This window comes from Zalophus californianus, chromosome 1 (genome assembly GCF_009762305.2).
Source record: "Zalophus californianus isolate mZalCal1 chromosome 1, mZalCal1.pri.v2, whole genome shotgun sequence".
NCBI lineage: Eukaryota > Metazoa > Chordata > Mammalia > Carnivora > Otariidae > Zalophus > Zalophus californianus.
In genome coordinates this window covers 15,788,326-15,805,720 of record NC_045595.1, presented here as the reverse complement: position 1 = coordinate 15,805,720, position 17,395 = coordinate 15,788,326, and the positions used below count along the sequence as shown (strand labels likewise).

General features: G+C 49.3%; 1 protein-coding gene across 1 annotated transcript; it reads right to left on the bottom strand.

Annotated features, from left to right (window-relative positions):
* Positions 1 to 1,740: 1,740 nt before the first annotated feature.
* CCR9 (C-C motif chemokine receptor 9) lies at positions 1,741 to 12,422 on the bottom strand. The gene is made up of 3 exons (XM_027585382.2): positions 12,240 to 12,422; positions 5,321 to 5,367; positions 1,741 to 3,710 (listed from the first exon to the last, which is right to left on the bottom strand). Exons 2-3 carry the CDS (start codon positions 5,339 to 5,341, stop codon positions 2,622 to 2,624), a joined length of 1,110 nt encoding a protein of 369 aa, XP_027441183.2. The 5' UTR covers positions 5,342 to 5,367; positions 12,240 to 12,422; the 3' UTR covers positions 1,741 to 2,621.
* Positions 12,423 to 17,395: the final 4,973 nt, after the last annotated feature.

Below are 17,395 nucleotides of genomic sequence, written 5' to 3'. Positions count from 1 at the left end.
GGTAAAAAAAAGACGATTTCTTTTTTGATAATGAAAACACACCATCTTTTCATTCAGTTTCTTGATTTTTCTCATTTATGGAGTTCTCATCGACCATAATTTGATATGATAACCCCTTTTTAACTTTATTTCAGAAAGTACTCACACGGTGTATTTTCTAGAAATGTCGAGTGAGTCACAGTTCCTCATGGGTTTCCCCGTGTTGGCTCTTCCAATGTTTTTATCTTTGGATAAATCTGCTACCAAAACCTAGATTCGCCTGAATGTAAAATGGTCCTATTTATGCAGTCATTTAAAAACTAAGACAGTTCGCCATAAAACATACTTAAAATCTTTACCATGTGGTCCAATGGCAGTCTGTCTAATCCCATGTTGGAGCTGTGTTAGGTCTGGGACAGTGGGGACAGTCATGTCCTAAAGGAAGCCCTTGGAACTAGGCATGACCATTGTCAGATGTGACCTGGGTTTGTCGTTCTCAGGGCATCGCACACCCCATTCCTTAAAAATCAGAGGGGAGAAAGGTGGAGTCCCTGGCATCTTTTTTTCCAACTAACGTGCATTGGTCCAAAGTACATGACCTCTCAACTCTTATAAAATCTCCATTCTGGTGTGTCTTAAGTAACTGTAGGCCGACTGTAGACGAGCAAGCACGATCGGGGCTCACCCCTTCTCCCTCCACCCCTCCCCACGTCCTCAGCTCCAGCCGGGTCCCTGTGACGCATGGTCTCAGAAGCACAGTATCAGAAGGGCACTGAATGGAAAAGCCAAACTCAGTCATGTTCTTTCCACCTCACTGCACCCGTGCTTGTTGCTTATTCTCCCAAGTTCCTTAAAAGCCACCTGGGGTCTCCTGGAAAGAGTAGCTGAGCGATGGCTCCGTCCATACGCTGGCCTTGGGGACATCACCCTCCCCTCGACTGTAAGCAGTGCTTGTTATACGGAGGCCCGTGTCGCTTTGCTGGTGCCAGACCGATCGATGCTTATTTACCCCCAGCCGCCTGCACACAGGAAGGGTTAACAAAGCCTTCGTATTACTGCCCATGTTGTGCTCCCTGTATCACTCACGAACATGTGCTTTAGACGTGGACAGGGAGGAGGAGGAAGATGCGGCAGAGTCCAGGGCTTCTGTGCCCCCTTTGGAAGCCATGCTGTTGGGACTGAAACCCCGGTGGTGATTCACAGCTCTCGGAAAAAAATCAGATGCCTCCTCGAGAGCAAGTGGCAAAGCCGGGTGGTCTGTGTGCCGCTCGAATAGCCCCCCTTGGAAATTCCACTGGACTCATTGGGACAAACCTGGGAAATAAGCTTGACCAGAGGAAAGATAAAAACCGGGCACCCAAAGGGAGGTGGGGGGGGGGAGTAGGTGGGGGATGGGCATTAAGGAGGGCACTTGTTGTGATGAGAACTGGGTGTTGTAGGCAAGTGATGAATCACTGGATTCTAGCCCTGAAACCAATAATACACTACATGTTAACTAACTTGAATGATTTTTTTTACCTTTTTAAATATTTATTTATTTGAGGGAGGGGAGCAGAGGGAGAGGGAGCGAGAGAATCTCAAGCGGACTCCCCACCGAGGAGGGAGCCCCATGCAGGGCTCGATCCCACGACCCTGAGATCATGACCTGAGCCGAAACCAAGAGTCGGATGCTTAAATGAGGCATCCGGGTGCCCCTACCTAACTTGAATTTAAATAAAATCTTGAAAAAACAAACAAGCAAATGGGCAGTCAAGATGGCTTTAAGGTATTTTGGAGATTTTATTTCCTTATCTTGGCCTTATTCTTCACACTCTGATAGGGCTATTGGACCTTCAATAGGACACTTTTAAAATACAGAAATGATGAAGAAAGTGATAAGTAATGGGTATTTTACACAGTCATCAAAAAGCACTTTTTCCAATATATAAAATGTTTTCACATGTGAGAGCCAGATAGTTAAAAGACACAAAGCAAAAGTGAATTGTATTACTTTTTTTCAGCCTCATCTCTCAACTGGAAGCCTTCGAACACGTCAGCGCTATATAGTAAGAAAAGGAGAAGCAGCGTGGAGGCAGATATCTTTCCAGCAAGCTCAGAAACAAGAGGCTCAATAAAACCAACCCGTTTTATAGGGAGCAAAGAGGACCATCCCAAAAGCCACTCGGCAGAGTGAGCCCATGACAGAGCTAGGGCCAGTTCTGCCAACTCGGGCTCTCGGGGTCCCTGCACAGTCTGACCAACCCCTGTGACACGAGTGGACAAGCAGAGTCCTTGGGCAGGTCAACCCTGCCATCAGCTATGGAGTCACAGAAGAACTCCAGAGGTCAGCTGCATTAATGCTCGGGCAAGTGGCAAAAAGCCAGGGTGGTCTGCAAGATCGTCTGTTGGTCCTCCTTTGAAAATTGCGGCCATTGCAGCCAATGACAGTGACAGTCTCATGGGACAGCCAGTCAATTTGGAAAGCTCTGGCTTGGAAATTCTAACTGAAGTAATCGCCCAAATTCATCTCTTTCTGGGTTTTTCTTTTTCCACACTTTTTCTTCTTCATCATTGGTTTCTCTCCAGTCGCATCCGTGGGGCAGCCATACCTGGACTTCTCATGACTTCCAAAGAGGGCCATCCATGTCGGAGCAGAGACCCCCTCAGTAGGAGAGAGCCCCTGAGGTTGTCTCCAACAGCATGGATGACAGCTTCACGCTTCCCTCTCTCCTCATGAACGAGACCCACCGTGCCTGGCTGATGCAACCCAAGTTCTTCAGGGTCTTCATAAGATCCCGGCGGAATCTCTCACCCACAAAGACATAGAGGATGGGGTTCAGGCAACTATGGAAGAAGGCGACGGTTTGGGTGACCTGGAAGCAGATGTCAATGTTGGTGGAAATGGCACAGTTGGAAATGAACATCGTGTAGGCATCGATGGTCTGCACCAACAGAATGCAGTTGTAGGGGAACTGAGATAGGACAAAGACCGTAAGGACAGTGATGGTCACCTTCAGGGCCTTGTGCTTGGATGACTTCCTGGCTTGTAACAGAGTGTGAATGATGATGGTGTAGCAGCATGCCATGACCACGAAAGGGAGGAAGAAGCCCAGGATGACCTTCAGGGTCAAGACAGTCGACTTCACTGTGGCGCTCTGCTCACTAGGGTAAACCATGGTGCAGATGGTGATGTCAGATTGCTCCTTGAGTTGACTGTACAGGATTTCTGGGATGCAGAGTGCGGCCGCCAACACCCAGACAGTGAAGCAGATCATTTTGCTGTACAGGAGTCTTTTCTGCCTCCAGGTCTGTGCTTTCATGGCCTGAGCAATGGCGATGTACCGGTCCACGCTGATGCACATGATCAGCAGCACGCAGCTGTAGAAGTTCATCTTGTACATGCTGTTGACCATGCTGCACAAGAAGGGATGGAATCTCCACTGGTCAGCGGCAGCGATGGCCCAGAAGGGGAGGGTGCTGAGAAAGAGAAGGTCGGCAATTGCCAAATTCAAGAGGAACATGTCGGTCATGGTCTTGACTCGTGTGCAGTACCAGTAGACAAGGATGACCAGACTGTTGCCCACGGCACCCACGATGAACACGAGCCAGTACAAGGGTGGGAGGAAGTGGCTCGCAAACTGCCTGACATTGTTTTTCTTACAGAATAAATCCGGAAAGTTGTAGTTCACGTAGTCATCCACGGAAGATGTGGAGTGGTAGCTGTAGTCGTCAGATATGTTAAAGATGGGGTTCTGCAAGGAGATACCAGACACTGTTAGGTCAAGGACGATCCTTTGGAGGACTGCAGGATGGCAGAGGTGTGGACCACATGACCCTCCCCATCCCAAAAGTCTATGACAAGACAGAGACATGTATGCATGGGAAGTAGGCATTTCTTTTTTTTTAATATTTTATTTATTTATTTGAGAGAGAGTGAGACAGTACAAGAGGGGAAAGGGTCAGAGGGAGAAGCAGACCCCCCAGCCGAGCAGGGAGCCCAATGCGGGACTCGATCCCGGAACACTGGGATCACGACCTGAGCTGAAGGCAGTCGCCCAACCAACTGAGCTACCCAGGCGCCCCAAAAGTAGGCATTTCTGAGAGTGTCTGCTTGGATCACCCGGCAGATTTATATGTTCAATGAATGTTTATCGCACACCGAGGCTACGTCAGGTACTGTGTGCGTGCTAAAAATGCAGTAGCGGCTAAGTCAGACAGGGTTCCCCGCTCTTGTGGAACCCACCTCTTAGTGGAGGGCACACACAGGCAAACCAACAGTGACAGGACATGTGACAAGTGCTCAGACGGGGTAGGACCCCTTTGGGACCAATGATGGGCACAAAACTTTTATCAAACTCTGAATGATTCTGATTTCTCCTCTCTATTCCATACTCCCAAAAGGGTCCTTAGAGGCTCCTAAACTTTTCTGGGTCCAGATTCCTCTGAGTCTTCTGAAAGCTATGTATCCTCTGCTCATGAAACACCAACACACACACACACACACACACACACACACACACACACACACACACACACACATTCATGCCCTCTCCCATGCATGCACATACACAAACACTGGGACAGGCGACATAATTTTCAGGATCCCTTGTTCAAAATTTGCTAAGAATTTCAAGACAGCAGAGCATTAAATCAAGCAGGTGGCACTTCTAGTTACGGGCCCTGTGCAGCCGTACAAGTTGAACACCCATAGACCATTCTGTGGTTTCTCTAAAGGCTCTGTCCTGTTATGCAAGAAGCCCAACTGATGGGCTCACCAAGGGTTTTTTTTTTTTTTTTAAACCACTTATGGATTGTCCCTCACCCTTGTTTTTCTTGATTTCAGAACAGACACACGGGGGGCGCCTGCGTGGCTCAGTCGTTAAGCGTCTGCCTTCGGCTCAGGTCATGATCCCAGGGTCCTGGGATCGAGCCCCACATCGGGCTCCCTGCTCCGCGGGAAGCCTGCTTCTCCCTCTCCCACTCCCCCTGCTTGTGTTCCCTCTCTCGCTGTGTCTCTCTCTGTCAAATAAATAAATAAAATCTTAAAAATAAAAAAAGAACAGACACACAGAACCAAGAACATCTAGTTAAAAATCATAAACACGCTTACCTGTTAATAAAATCTCAAATAACATTTTCCTCTCACTTCACCACGTACCCCAAAGTTCTTCTGGCTTTGCGTGTTGGCAAAGACCTCTGTGCCAGGGCTGATGGCCCCTCTGGGGCACAGCTCAGCAGAGATCTTGCCCCAGGGAGACTGTGCAGAGAAATCCCTCCCCACCGCGGGTTCCTTCCCACACTCCCCAAAACAGGCAAGACCACAGTGCATTTGGAGGAGCCTGAGGAACATGGCTATACTCACTGTGAATTCTGTGGCCATCATGATGGATCAGAGATGCAAGCTTGCTTCTAGAAAGAGAGGACAAAAATCAAAAGAAAGTCTGTCTTACAAAAGGACAGTAATAAACACCTAAAGGTGGAAATTGAATGTTAAATTCATTTGTTCTTATGAAAAGAAAGAATCCCAAGCAAAAGTTAGAGTCCACAGGACACTGATATCAAGCCAAATATTCTAGATTTTAAAATGATCTTGGTCATTAACAGAGGAATAAGAGAAACCTCTCCTCTGAGAGCCCTTCGGGGCCTTAATGTTTTCCCAGCACGTACTTTTTACATTAGCTCGTTCTCTCTTGACTCAACTTCTCAACCAGAGTCTGTTTTGCTAAATGCCCCCACCCTTATTTTATCAACCAGGGGGCTCCTGAAGATCACAGGACAGAGGTTGACTTGAGAACCCTCTGGGCCCAGACTCCACAGGGTAACCAGGTGGCAAGGACACGGGGGGACAAGGGCTGGGTCCCTCTCCCAGAGGGGTTCAGAGCCCCAGTGCCTACCTACATGCTCCATTTACAAGCCCAGGATAGGAAACTGGGCCCTATTTTCTCTGTCCCCTGACTCCAGCAGGAAAAGGAGGTCCCAGGATTTGTTTAGCAAAGAAGATGAAGTTAGTTCCCTAACACAAAGGGCCTCCAAGCTGACTTAAATAAATCTTGGCTATTGTTCGTACGTGTTTTGAATCTCTGTAAACCCACCGCGATATGACTCAGGGAAAAACGGCTTGCCTCTCTTCAAGGAAGGGTCTCTGCCCTTTTTTTTAATACTTTTAGCGAGCATATTCCAAAGAACCATGTCCAGCACCACACCCTAATTTTCTAGAAGAAAACAATTCCCCTTCATATATCCAAACTTAACCTTTTGGTTTCCTTTCCATAATACAGCATCGTGACTCAAACTCCTTTTCTGAAAGTACAGTGGTTTTCAGTACCTGACGTGTGGTGCAACTACTTTGGAAAACGGTTTGTCGGGTTCTGAAAAAGTTAAACATACACTCAGCCTGTGATCTAACCATCCTGCTCTCATGTACTTACCTAACAAAAACACAAGCGTGTGTCCATACAAAGACTGGTATACGAACGTTCACAGCAGCTTTATTTATAGTAGGAGTTACTGGAAACAACCCAAATGTCTGTCAAGTCTCGGGAAGGGATAAGCGAACCGTGGCATGGCCACACAGTGGAATCAGAATGAGCAACGGATACACACAGAGCCACACGGATGACTCTCAAAATAAGTATGCTAAGTAAAGAAGCCAGACCAAAGCAGCATATACTGTGTGATTCTACTAACATAAAATTCTAGAAAATGCAAACTAATCTATTGTGAGAGAACGCAGACCGGTGACTTCCTGGTAAGAGAGGGAAAGAGGCAGGGGAGGGTGTGCTGGGGGAGAGGGGGAAGGGGGAAGGGGCAGAGGCACACAAGGAAGCCTCGGGGGGGGCGGTGAAGAATATGCTCGCTCTACTGATCCTGTGAAGGTTTCGTGGGCATACACGTAAGTCAGAACTGACATTCTGCACTTTAAACATGTGCAGTTTCTTTGTAGTTGGACCCCAATAAAGTGGTTCAACCGAAGAAAGGAAAAACTGAAATCTCATGAAAACTTTCTGGTTTTCTTCCTTCCTCAGAGTCCTCTCTTGGCCTGCAGCAGGCAAGGAAGAAGGTGGCCAGAACTTGTTCCTTGCAACCTTCTTGCCAGCAACTTCTCAAAAATGCCTTGGGAGTGCCTTGTGCTGTTTATTGGAATTGGGGGCTCAAGATGAACTCGTGTTTTTATTCTTATTTTTTTAAAGGTTTTTTAAATTTATTTTGAGAGAGAGAGCGTGAGAGAGAGAGAGAGCACGAGCAGAGGGGAGGGGCAGAGGGAGAGGGAGATGCAGACTCCCCGCCGAGCAGGGAGCCCGATGTGGGGCTTGACCCCAGGACCCCAGTATCATTACCTGAGTTGAAGGCAGGCGTTAACCAACTGAGCCAGCCAGGCGTCTCTGAACTCATGTTTTTAAAGTTAGATAGATAGATAGATAGATGACAGATAGACAGACAGATGATTTGTGTGTATATGTACACGTATCGTTTCCTGAGAGGACCCAGAAGCAATGACACAACAGAATAAGCACCCAGTGCCCAGATCTTAGTTTCTAAGTACCTTCTTCTACCAAAAGGAAGCAGGACTCTAGAGAAATGTCTGGCTCCGGAGCTGGGGCAGAGAAACTAAGATGAACCTGGAACTGATTGTTTTTTTGTTTGTTTGTTTGTTGTTTTTGCATCAGGAAGCAAGTGTTTGAAGGACCGTGAGGACTCGTCAGAAGGACGTAGGTGCCAACCTGCTGGGGCTCCCACTAGCCAAATCGGAGGTGATTTGGGCACCAAATTAAGTAATGGTGGCAATCAGCCTAGCACATCCAACTACGTGAGGCTCCAGGAATCCATATTGATGCAAATAAATGAGAAAATAAATGAAGAGGCAAGAAAGCTCTTCTTATGGTGCCAGCTACTAGATACAGAAGGAATCCTGGGATTGGAAACTCGCCAATGGATGCTGAAATTAATGGTGGGTGTTTGACCGGGGGCAGGGATGTTGGCCTCATCTCAGAGACTCACCTCCCCCCAAATTCCATATTGTCCCATTGACTTTACCGTCCTCTATTTTGTTTCTGAATCATGCTCTTAAAAAATAAATTCTTTTTTCAGGGCGCCTGGGTGGCTCCGTCAGTGAAGCATCTGCCTTCAGCTCAGGTCGTGATCCCGGAGTCCTGGGATCGAGCCCCGCATCGGGCTCCCTGCTCCGCGGGGAGCCTGCTTCTCCTCTCCCTCTCCTCTACTGTTCCCTGTGCTTGTGCTCTCTCACTCTCTCTGTCGAATACATAAATGAAATCTTTAAAAAAAATCTTTTTTTAAAAAAAATGCCCAGTTAAACGTGGGAATTCCCAAAGCAGCTCGTGTAATTCTATGACAGCTTGGGGAACAGGGAGATCGGTTTTTGAGACATTAGCCAGAAAACACTTCATATATTTCTAGTACCTGGGGCTTCCTTTCTACCTGCATAAAAAGCCTGAATATGAAGAGATAATATAGAAGAAAACAAACTCCCAAGGGAAAAAAGTCACATAAAGAATTAAGAATGGCTTTGGTTATGGTTAGTTATAGCTAGTTAGTGGGGAGTGTAAATTGCATGTCCCCACACTCTCCAGGCTGTAAGGGCCAGCAAAAAAATATATGTATATATCACCTCCTCAGTGAAGCCCTATGGGGTTTCCCCAGTGCTAGAGACAGGATGGTTGATATTTGCACCCCTCCTGCCCTCTTGCTCTTGCCCTGTGCAAACTTTTCAGAGGATGAAGCTATCTCTGTCAAAATTTACAAAGCACAACAGCTCTGACTCAGCACTTGATCTGCTGGAAACATGCCCTATTGTTACTCTCACAAAAGAACATAAGATACACCTTGGGAGATGCATGTGGCAGCATATTTTTGCAGAACAAAAAAACTAAAACAACCTAAATACCCAGCAATTGGTGATATTTTGATACATCCTTCAATAACACACAAGTAGTCCATAAAGAGAATAAATTAGACCTCACACTGACATAAGGAGGTCACCAAGAGCATTAGGTAGAAACGCAAGGCAGAAGACTATGTTGCATGATCTTATTTAAAAAAAAAAAAAGTATGTAAAAGTTACACACTTCACTGCTCATCAGTACTGAAACATTTTCTGGAAGGAAATTGAACAACTATGGCCAGTGGAAAGTGAGACTTTCCTTTTTTTCCTTTAGGTTTTGTAAACTATTTAAATATTTTACTTTGTGCATGAAATTTTATTTTAAGAACTATCATAAAAATAATGTCGCCTTTTTTTTTTTTAAAGAAGCCCCAGTGTGCTTCCGTTCCCTACACCATACACCTGTTTGAAAAGCTTGTTCCCAGAAGGTACTCACAGCCTGCTCCTGGTGGCCTGAAAGGTAGCCAGGACTGGTAATTAAATTCTCTGTGGCTACTTTATGCGACTTTGAGATCCTACATTAGCGTTTTGTGAAGCTTGTCGTGTTGCTGTTACAAATGTGTTTCCGGCTCAGGGAAAATTTAGAGAGGGTCAAAGAGTAAAATCAAAACCTATTCCTCCCTAGACCCACCATCAAAAGACACTGCCAAAGGCCCTCCATCTATCTAGTTCCCCTTCTCCATCAGAATACTCTTGGGAGATTTTATTGCACCAATTGCAAAGTCTCCAAGCTCGCTTTCATTTTCTTCTTGCCGCTGAGAAGGAGGGAAACACCCACACATAACAAAGCATACTGAGAGCAGGCCCCTCTCGGGTCTGCTGGGAGTGCTCTGGTGTCTGGCTCAGCATTGCCCCAATCTCTTCTTGCCCATGCTAGGGTGGCCTCATTATGGGGCTGCAACTGCTCAAATCTGAAAAACCTGCCCATGTCCCGCAGCATAATGGATGCGGTGAGGGGAAGCACGACGGACCCCCAGCTGTCCCCGGGTCCATCCCTTTCTGCCCGTGGGACCTTAGCAAGAAGCGACATGCCCTCACCGAGCCTAGATTTCCTTGGCTTGCAAGGGCTTGTGGCAAGGGTCAAGCGCAATGCTCTTTGCAGAATGCAAAGGGCTGTGTGAGAAGGAGGGAACATTCTTCATCCCCCAGCTACTCCTTCAGTGTGTCTTGACACCAGATACACCTGCTCGGCTTAAACACGGTATGAGACATGATCCATGTCCTCAAGAAGCTCACATTCAAGCACAATGGATATGTCATTGCTGCAACAATACTAAATGCTACCAATCGCTTTGGGAATTAAGAGGAGGAAATCATGACTCCAGCACTAGGGGAACCCAGGAGGGCTTCATTGAGGAGGTGACATTTTTTTGCTGACTCTTGAAGGCTGGGGAGGATGGCGAGGTGCAATGAGGGGAGAGAACACTGCTCGAGGGCAGGGAAACATATCCACAAAGGCATGAAAGCCAGAAAATAGGAGATGTGTATAGGAGCTTTGGTGGTGGTAGAAAGAAGGGAGAGCTGTTAATTTACAAAAAAAAAAAAAAAAGTACCTCTGAGAAAAGTTAGGCTGGCATCCATTACTATCCAACCATTATTTTTCTGTTCTCTGTCCTTAAGTAATGGACACAAAAATCATCATGCAGGGACGCCTGGCTGGCTAACTCAGTAGAATGTTGGGATGCTTGATCTCTGGGTTGTAAGTTCAAGCCCCATTGTTGGGTGTAGAGTTTACTTTAAAAAAAACATCCTCATGGAATGAAGGGGAGTAAGTCGGAGGGGGAGATGAACCATGAGAGACGATGGACTCTGAGAAACTGAGGGTTCTAGAGGGGAGGGGGGTGGGGGGATGGGTTAGCCTGGTGATGGGTATTAAAGAGGGCACGTTCTGCGTGGAGCACTGGGTGTTAGGCACAAACAATGAATCGTGGAACACTACATCCAGAACTAATGAGGTAATGTATGGTGATTAACATAACAATAAAAATTTTAAAAAATTAAAATGGAACTAAAAAATAAATAAATAGATAAATAAATAAAACATCCTCATGTAGCCCCAGCCTCCCTGCTCACTGGAGCCGGGGAGCCGGTGAGCTGGATACAGATACCAATGTGAGTCAGGAATGTGGGTGTTACTTTGATTTTTGTTCACTTTGCTACACTGAGATTGAATCATCTCTTGCATTTTTTTGATAGCTCTGCTTTTTTTTCACACGGCCTGAAAGCGGGGTCTCTGAGCTGTCTAGCAGGCCATCTGCGGGCCACCCCTGGGTTGGGCGCCCGCCCCCCTGCCCCCCAGCAGCCTGTGAGTGGGGAGTCCTGATGGGGGGCTTCAGAGCAGACAGACAGATATGGAGAAAAGAGACGTCGAGTTCCAGGGGCTTGTTCAGCAGAGGGAGGAGGAGACGGGCTCCAGCAGGCTGGTGGCCGCCCCCCATGTCCAGCTCCGGGCTCGGCGACAGCTCGCCTGTCGCACTGGCCGGCTACAGAGCCTCAGCTGACGGGAAACCGGAGGGGGTGCACGTGTTGGAAAAGACAAAGCCGTAGTCACTGAGGAGTCCTTGAAAATAAAGGAGCTTTGCTGTTTTCTGATTATAAAGGAGATTTTGTACATTTCATATTGCACAAAAATAACAACAACAACCCCAGAGCAAATCAATATGATGACGACAATGTAAACTGCTCAAACAACCCTTTCTTGGGTTGGCTATTGGTCACTTTCTGAAATGCATCCTTTTAGACGTTTTCTCTGCAACATAACCTCACACACACACACACACACTTAATGGGAAGGGAATCGGACTGCACAAATCTTTATCGATCCGGCTTTCTAGTTAATGTTCTTTCCCAGCCCACTTTTGCAGATTAACGTGGAGCTGTCGTCAGACTGGATAGCTGTGGGGTATTCCATTGTCTGGTTATGTCACAGTTCACCTAACCAGTCACCTCTCGGTGCAAAGTTTGCTTGCTTCCAATTTCTCACTGCTACAGAGAATGCTGCCCCAGGCATCCTGTCCATGGGGCAGTCTCTCAGACCCAAGGCCCTCCTGGGGGCTTCACTCTCCTAGTGCTGACCACCTTCTTGTCACCTGTCCCGAGTGCCTGCTTCTCCCTCCTGTAAGGTACAAATCACAGAACAGACTGCCTTGAACCTTTACTTTACATGTGTGGGTGGGAGGGTGCCTTATTACTCATCCTAAGAAGCCTGGGCAAAACACTACCTGATTCACCTTTGCTTCCCTGGAAGCTTCTAGCAAAACGCCTGGTGCTCATGACCACTGGACAAATGAGCAAAAGCCTGGGTTTTAGAAGCCATCAAAGCAATGCACAAGTGAGGGCACAGGAGACCCTGGGACGTGCAGATGAGAAGGGTGATACTCACTGCGGAGCGCAGCAGGAGAGGGTCCAAGAGAAGGTAGCCCCACCAGCTCTGTGTGGGAGGAAGGCTGGTCTGCTCTTTGCCTGGGATGAGGGGTAAGGCTTCTATGCGATCTGTGCAGACAACATCGGCAAAAACACTCTAAAGGAAGTCAGGCCACCCCTGCCTGTGTTGTCAATGGTAGGGTGGCCCCGGAGGGTGGGGATGGGGAGTCACCAGCTGCAGCTCCAGCAATCAGCAGAGTTGATGATTTACACCCAGAAGTGAAAAACCAAGAACCGCTGGGTTAAGGGAAACCATCTTTCCTGAAGACTCTTCTACAGGCAGGAGAGGCTAAGAACAATGTCTTTTTCTAGACAGCACAGCTACTTACAGGGAAATGGGGCGGGGGGGGGGGAGAAAGAGAGGCTGTTGAGAGGGATCGGCTTTGCCAGCTTGCTAAGGTCTCCCTGGGTGGGGGGTTTGGCTGGACCTGCAGGGGACCAGCAGCCCCAGCACTGTCCGTCACCCTCTTTGGCCTTGACAGCTTTACCCAAACCCAGAGAGTCCTCCCACCTGATGCAGACACAATCGCTACTGGCCACAGGGCCCTTTTCAAATTCAAACTGATTGAAATGTAACTAGTTCCTTGGTCACAGCATCCATGTTGCAAGTGCTCAATGGTCCCGCGCAGATAGTGGCTTCTGCAGCAGACAGCACAGATCTCTGAAAATCCTACTGGAGGGCGCTGCTTTAGAAAGTCATGCATGTGATGTCTAGGAAACCAGGGAGCGTTGGAGGGTCACAGACACCTTAAAGTTGGAGTCAGATAACAGTAAGCTTTCATTTTGATGTGACCACTATCCATCCGATACATGGACACCGACAGCATGTTTCATCTGGTTAATGATGGCTGTTTCAATGACATTTTTGTAAAAGCCCAAACATATGAAATATTATGTTCTTCATGAAGCCCACAGATGAAGGTTTGCAGCCCACGGCTCTGGTAGGGCCTTCGATCACGACATAAGTGCACCCCTCCCGGGTCCCAGGGTCAGGTGATGTGCCTGGCGATGGAGGGGCGTGTAAGGGCATAACCTTGGAATAGAGGTTGCAGCCCATACCCTCTGCTGCCTGTTAACAGAGAAAAAGACCCAAGTCAGTTCCTTGTCGTTATGACGAAGTCCTCTCTTTTATCTTTGTTCTGGGGGAGAAATCACAGCTATACCGTCGTGGACACCGGTTTCCTCTCTTCAGGGCATTCATCGCCCCGTGGACTCCCCGGGGCGGCAGAGTGTGGCCCTCCGCAGACCCTCGGCCCAAATCTGTCACCGTCCGTTCACGCAGAGCACAGGGATGCCTCAGACGCGGTTCCGTTTACTCTCTCCATGGGAGAGGCCGACGAGCAGCACGTAGGAGAGCTACCAACCGTGAGCAGTCAGAATGAAAGCACCCGTTGATTCAGCAGAGCCTTGAGGGACCCATGACTTCCCTGCTCTCGGCCCAGAGTCGTTGAGTATTGTGTCTAAAACGGGCCCCCAGCCAAGGGCTCTGGCCTTTCACTTCTCCCTCTGCATTGGCAATTCTGGACAGAGAAAAGAAGGCGCAATAGAGAGGAGAAACACTCCCTGAACTGGTTTTGGGCCGTTCCTCGGGCCGGGGGAGCCGTGTGCTTGCTTCTTACCCAGGGGGCTGCCCCGGGGCCTGGGAGCGCTTTCAGGAGGCTGAGACGCGTGCTGTGGGTGCAGGAACCCCCCGGGGTTGGGAAGATGCCGTCCTTCCACGTCCTCGGGACTCAAGCCATTTCTTCACCAGGTAAGGGCATCCCAGGGAGACACTGAGGGTTGGGGTGAGGCTGGTGGGAGGAAGGGAAGTCGGGGAGGGGGTCAGGGAAGAAGAGACGGATAAATGCGCTGTCATGGGGTGATTGCTTCCGTTGTGTGGTCCCTCGTAGTCCAGGCGAGGTAGGGATGCTCAGGCAGCACCAAGTTCTAGAAGGGCTGCTTTAAAACACCCAAGCCCTCTCCCTAGGGATGCAGAGAGGAGGCTGGAGGCTGGGGAGGCAGGGAGACATGAAGAGGAAGAAGAGAGAACTGATCTCTCCAAGGAGCCAAGACCAATGTGATTCCTTTTGCTGTCGTCCGGTGTAGGTCCATTCCTCGTGGGGAGGACCCCCGACTTCTGTCCCCTCGCCGTGTTTCTCCATGTGCAGGTGGAATTCAGAGCTGGGTGTTTATGAGGTTGCAGGTGTCCTTGGACAGAGGGCATCTCTCTCTTTGTGTTCTTACCCTGTCAAAGGGGAGTTCTAGAGGGCAGGGCAGCACGTGCGTGACCCCTGGTCCCAGGGCCAGCTGAGGGAGTACCTGGGGGAATGGATGATGGAGCCCACAAGGTCTGCTGCCTACAACAGAGGAAACACCCGCATGCCTAGCTGCAGGGGCCAACAGGAGCACCATGTCTGGGTTCCCTCCTGCTCGTCCCCCACCTTCCACGCGTCTAACACTGTCTCTGGCAGAGAGGAAATGCGCTTCGCTTGCATCCTCTGTGCTTCCCAGATTCTCCATATTTTAAACTAGAGTCGTAATCTTGACTCCTTCCAGAACCTTCCATACAGAGTGGGACAGTCATATTCCAAAGGCACAGTGGGGTCTTTGGAAGAAGCCACGCTAGACCTCTCCTCTTCATCAATTAAGGAAGGCCTTACTAACTTGGGGAGCCCAAAGCATCTTGAAGGGGCTCATAGCAGTTTGGTGGTGAGGGTCTGATCATTGCAGGTACAAGGAGTCCCAGGGCAAACTTCCGAGGGAAAAAACTGGTGAGGACCCCTCTTTGTCCACTAACTCCACGAGGACAGGGACCGTGGGTCGCAGCCCAGCAGCACATTCTAGGCGCTTACAAATCGTCTTTTGACTACATTAATGGAAAAGACACACCTCCTCTAAGGGCTGGGGGTCCAGGATAGTGCCATCCAGCAATAGAGCTTTCTAGAGTGGGGGAAATGTTCTCTACCTATAGGTTCAATGGGCAGCCGCCAGCCACAGGTGGCTCATGAGGACCTAAACTGTAGCTAGTGTGACTGAGAAACTGATGTATTGTATTTATTGTCTTGCAACTGGTTTCAATTTACACGTAAGTAACTGTAGGTGGCTAGTGGCCACCACAGTGGCCAGCACAGGCCTACGCTGCAGCTAGTATCTGTACCTTGGAATGGCTCATTCTGCTACAAGCCAGGGGCCAAGCCACTCTTCTTCTCCTGGAGCTCAGAAGGGCTTGAAAGGGGAGGGGGGGTCCCTCCTGCCACAGTAGGCTTAAAGCCAGCACTGTTTTTCCAGGATACCTGTAGATTCTTTACGTTGCTCATATTTGGAGAGAGAGAGAGAGAGAGAGATGGAGGGAAGAAGAGAGGGAGGGAAGGAGTGGGGGGTCCACACCACGCAGCAGCAGAAGCAATGAGAGGGATGGGAGAGACGTGGGACCCAGAGGAGCCGGCAAACGATGGGCCCCTGCAGGAGCCGGGGAAGCAAGATCATTCGGAGGCTCTGGAGACACGCGGGCACCTTCCATAGAGAGGGCGAGGGAGAGGAAATGGTTTCAGCAGATAGGGATGCATGGGGTGTCAGATGTCAATGGCACAAGTACAGAAGCTCAGGGCAGGTCACTGGTTCTCGGTGCACCTGCCAAGCTCTTGCAGGACACAAGCTACATAGAAGAGAAAGAAATGTCATCCACACCTCCTGAGATTCGGTGCTCGTAGCACGTGGATCGTGAGACCAGCTGCAGGCTTGGCGATTTTATTTGCCCCATCTCTGAATGATAAAAGTCGCCCCTCCCCACCCTGCCCCGCTTTGTCTCACTGGAAGATCTCACGGCAATCCTTCATTCAACACGGATTGGTCCAGTTCCTACAACCTGCCAGCCCTGATCTCAGAGATAGGGATGGAGCAGGAAACAAGACAGATAATATTAAATAAATTGCAGGGAATTAAAGCAGAGAGAGGTGACGGGGTGGCTGAGAGACAGACCCCTTCACACCAGGTGGCTAGGAAGGGCTCACGAAGGAGGCGACATTTTTTTCTTTTTTAAAAGATTTAATTTATTTATTTGAGAGAGAGAGATCTCACGCACAAGCAGTGGGGAGGTGCAGAAGCAGGAGAGGGAGAAGCAGACTCCCCTGCGGAGCAGGGAGCCCGGTGTGGGACTCGATCCCAGGACCCCGGGATCATGACCTGAGCCAAAGGAAGACGCTTAACCGACTGAGCCACCCAGGCGCCCAGGAGGTGACATTTAAGACCCGAATCCCAGGACCTTCCCACGAAGGTGAAGCTTGGAATGACCATTCCCAGCAGCGGGAGCAGGTGTCAGGAAGAGCCTGATATGTCCGAGGATGACAGGACGGAGCCGTTGGGGGACAGAGAGGTGGGGGGGGAGGGGAGCCAGAGAAACAGGAAGCGCCCAATTGTGTGGGGACTCGAGGCCAGAGGCTGTCATTTTGATCTGATGCCAGGTGTGATGGAAAGTCCCCGAAGGGATTCACGTAGGCAAAACGACACGACCCAGGTTCCACTTCTAATAGATCATGGGCTGCCGTGTGGGAAACTTCAGGAGAAACAGTAAAACCAGGTTTCTGGTCAGGCTTTCAGCAGGAGCTCCCACTGGCCAGAAGCCTTAGAGCTTCCCCTTCGCTGGGCCCCCGCAGGAGCGGGCTCTGCCACCACCGTCCCTTCTCCCACTTCCCCCGCTGGGAGGCATGGGGTGAATTCAGAGCACTCACCTCCTCCCGCCCTCCCCCCCCCACACCCCAGATGGAGGGAGGGCCCCTGCTAACTGCTGGGGAACCTTTGTAGTGAAGGATGACAGATGCGCTGACAGGCTTTTTTTTTTTTAATATATAAAAAGACCATTTTACAGCAGTTTTAGGTACAGAGAGTTCCCACATATCCTCAGTTGCCACATAGGAGCAGCCCCCCCCCCGCCCCCGCCAAGATCAGAAGCCTGCACCAGAGGATACATTTGCTACAATCAATGAACCTACATGGACACATCCTTACCCCCCCCAAAGTCCACAGTTTACCTTAGGGTTCACTCCTGGTGTTATACTCACCATGGGTTTGGACAAACGCAGACTATAACGACAGAATCATTTCGCTGCCCTAAAAATCCTCTCTGCTCTCCTCCCTCCC

What these genes read in the sequence shown, in the direction of transcription:
- CCR9 (XM_027585382.2), bottom strand. Translation starts at nt 5,341, where the DNA reads ATGATGGCCACAGAATTCACA. An exon ending in TGATGGCCACAGAATTCACA is followed by an intron (nt 3,711 to 5,320) that starts GTGAGTATAGCC and finishes ATCTCCTTGCAG; the next exon opens with AACCCCATCTTTAACATATC.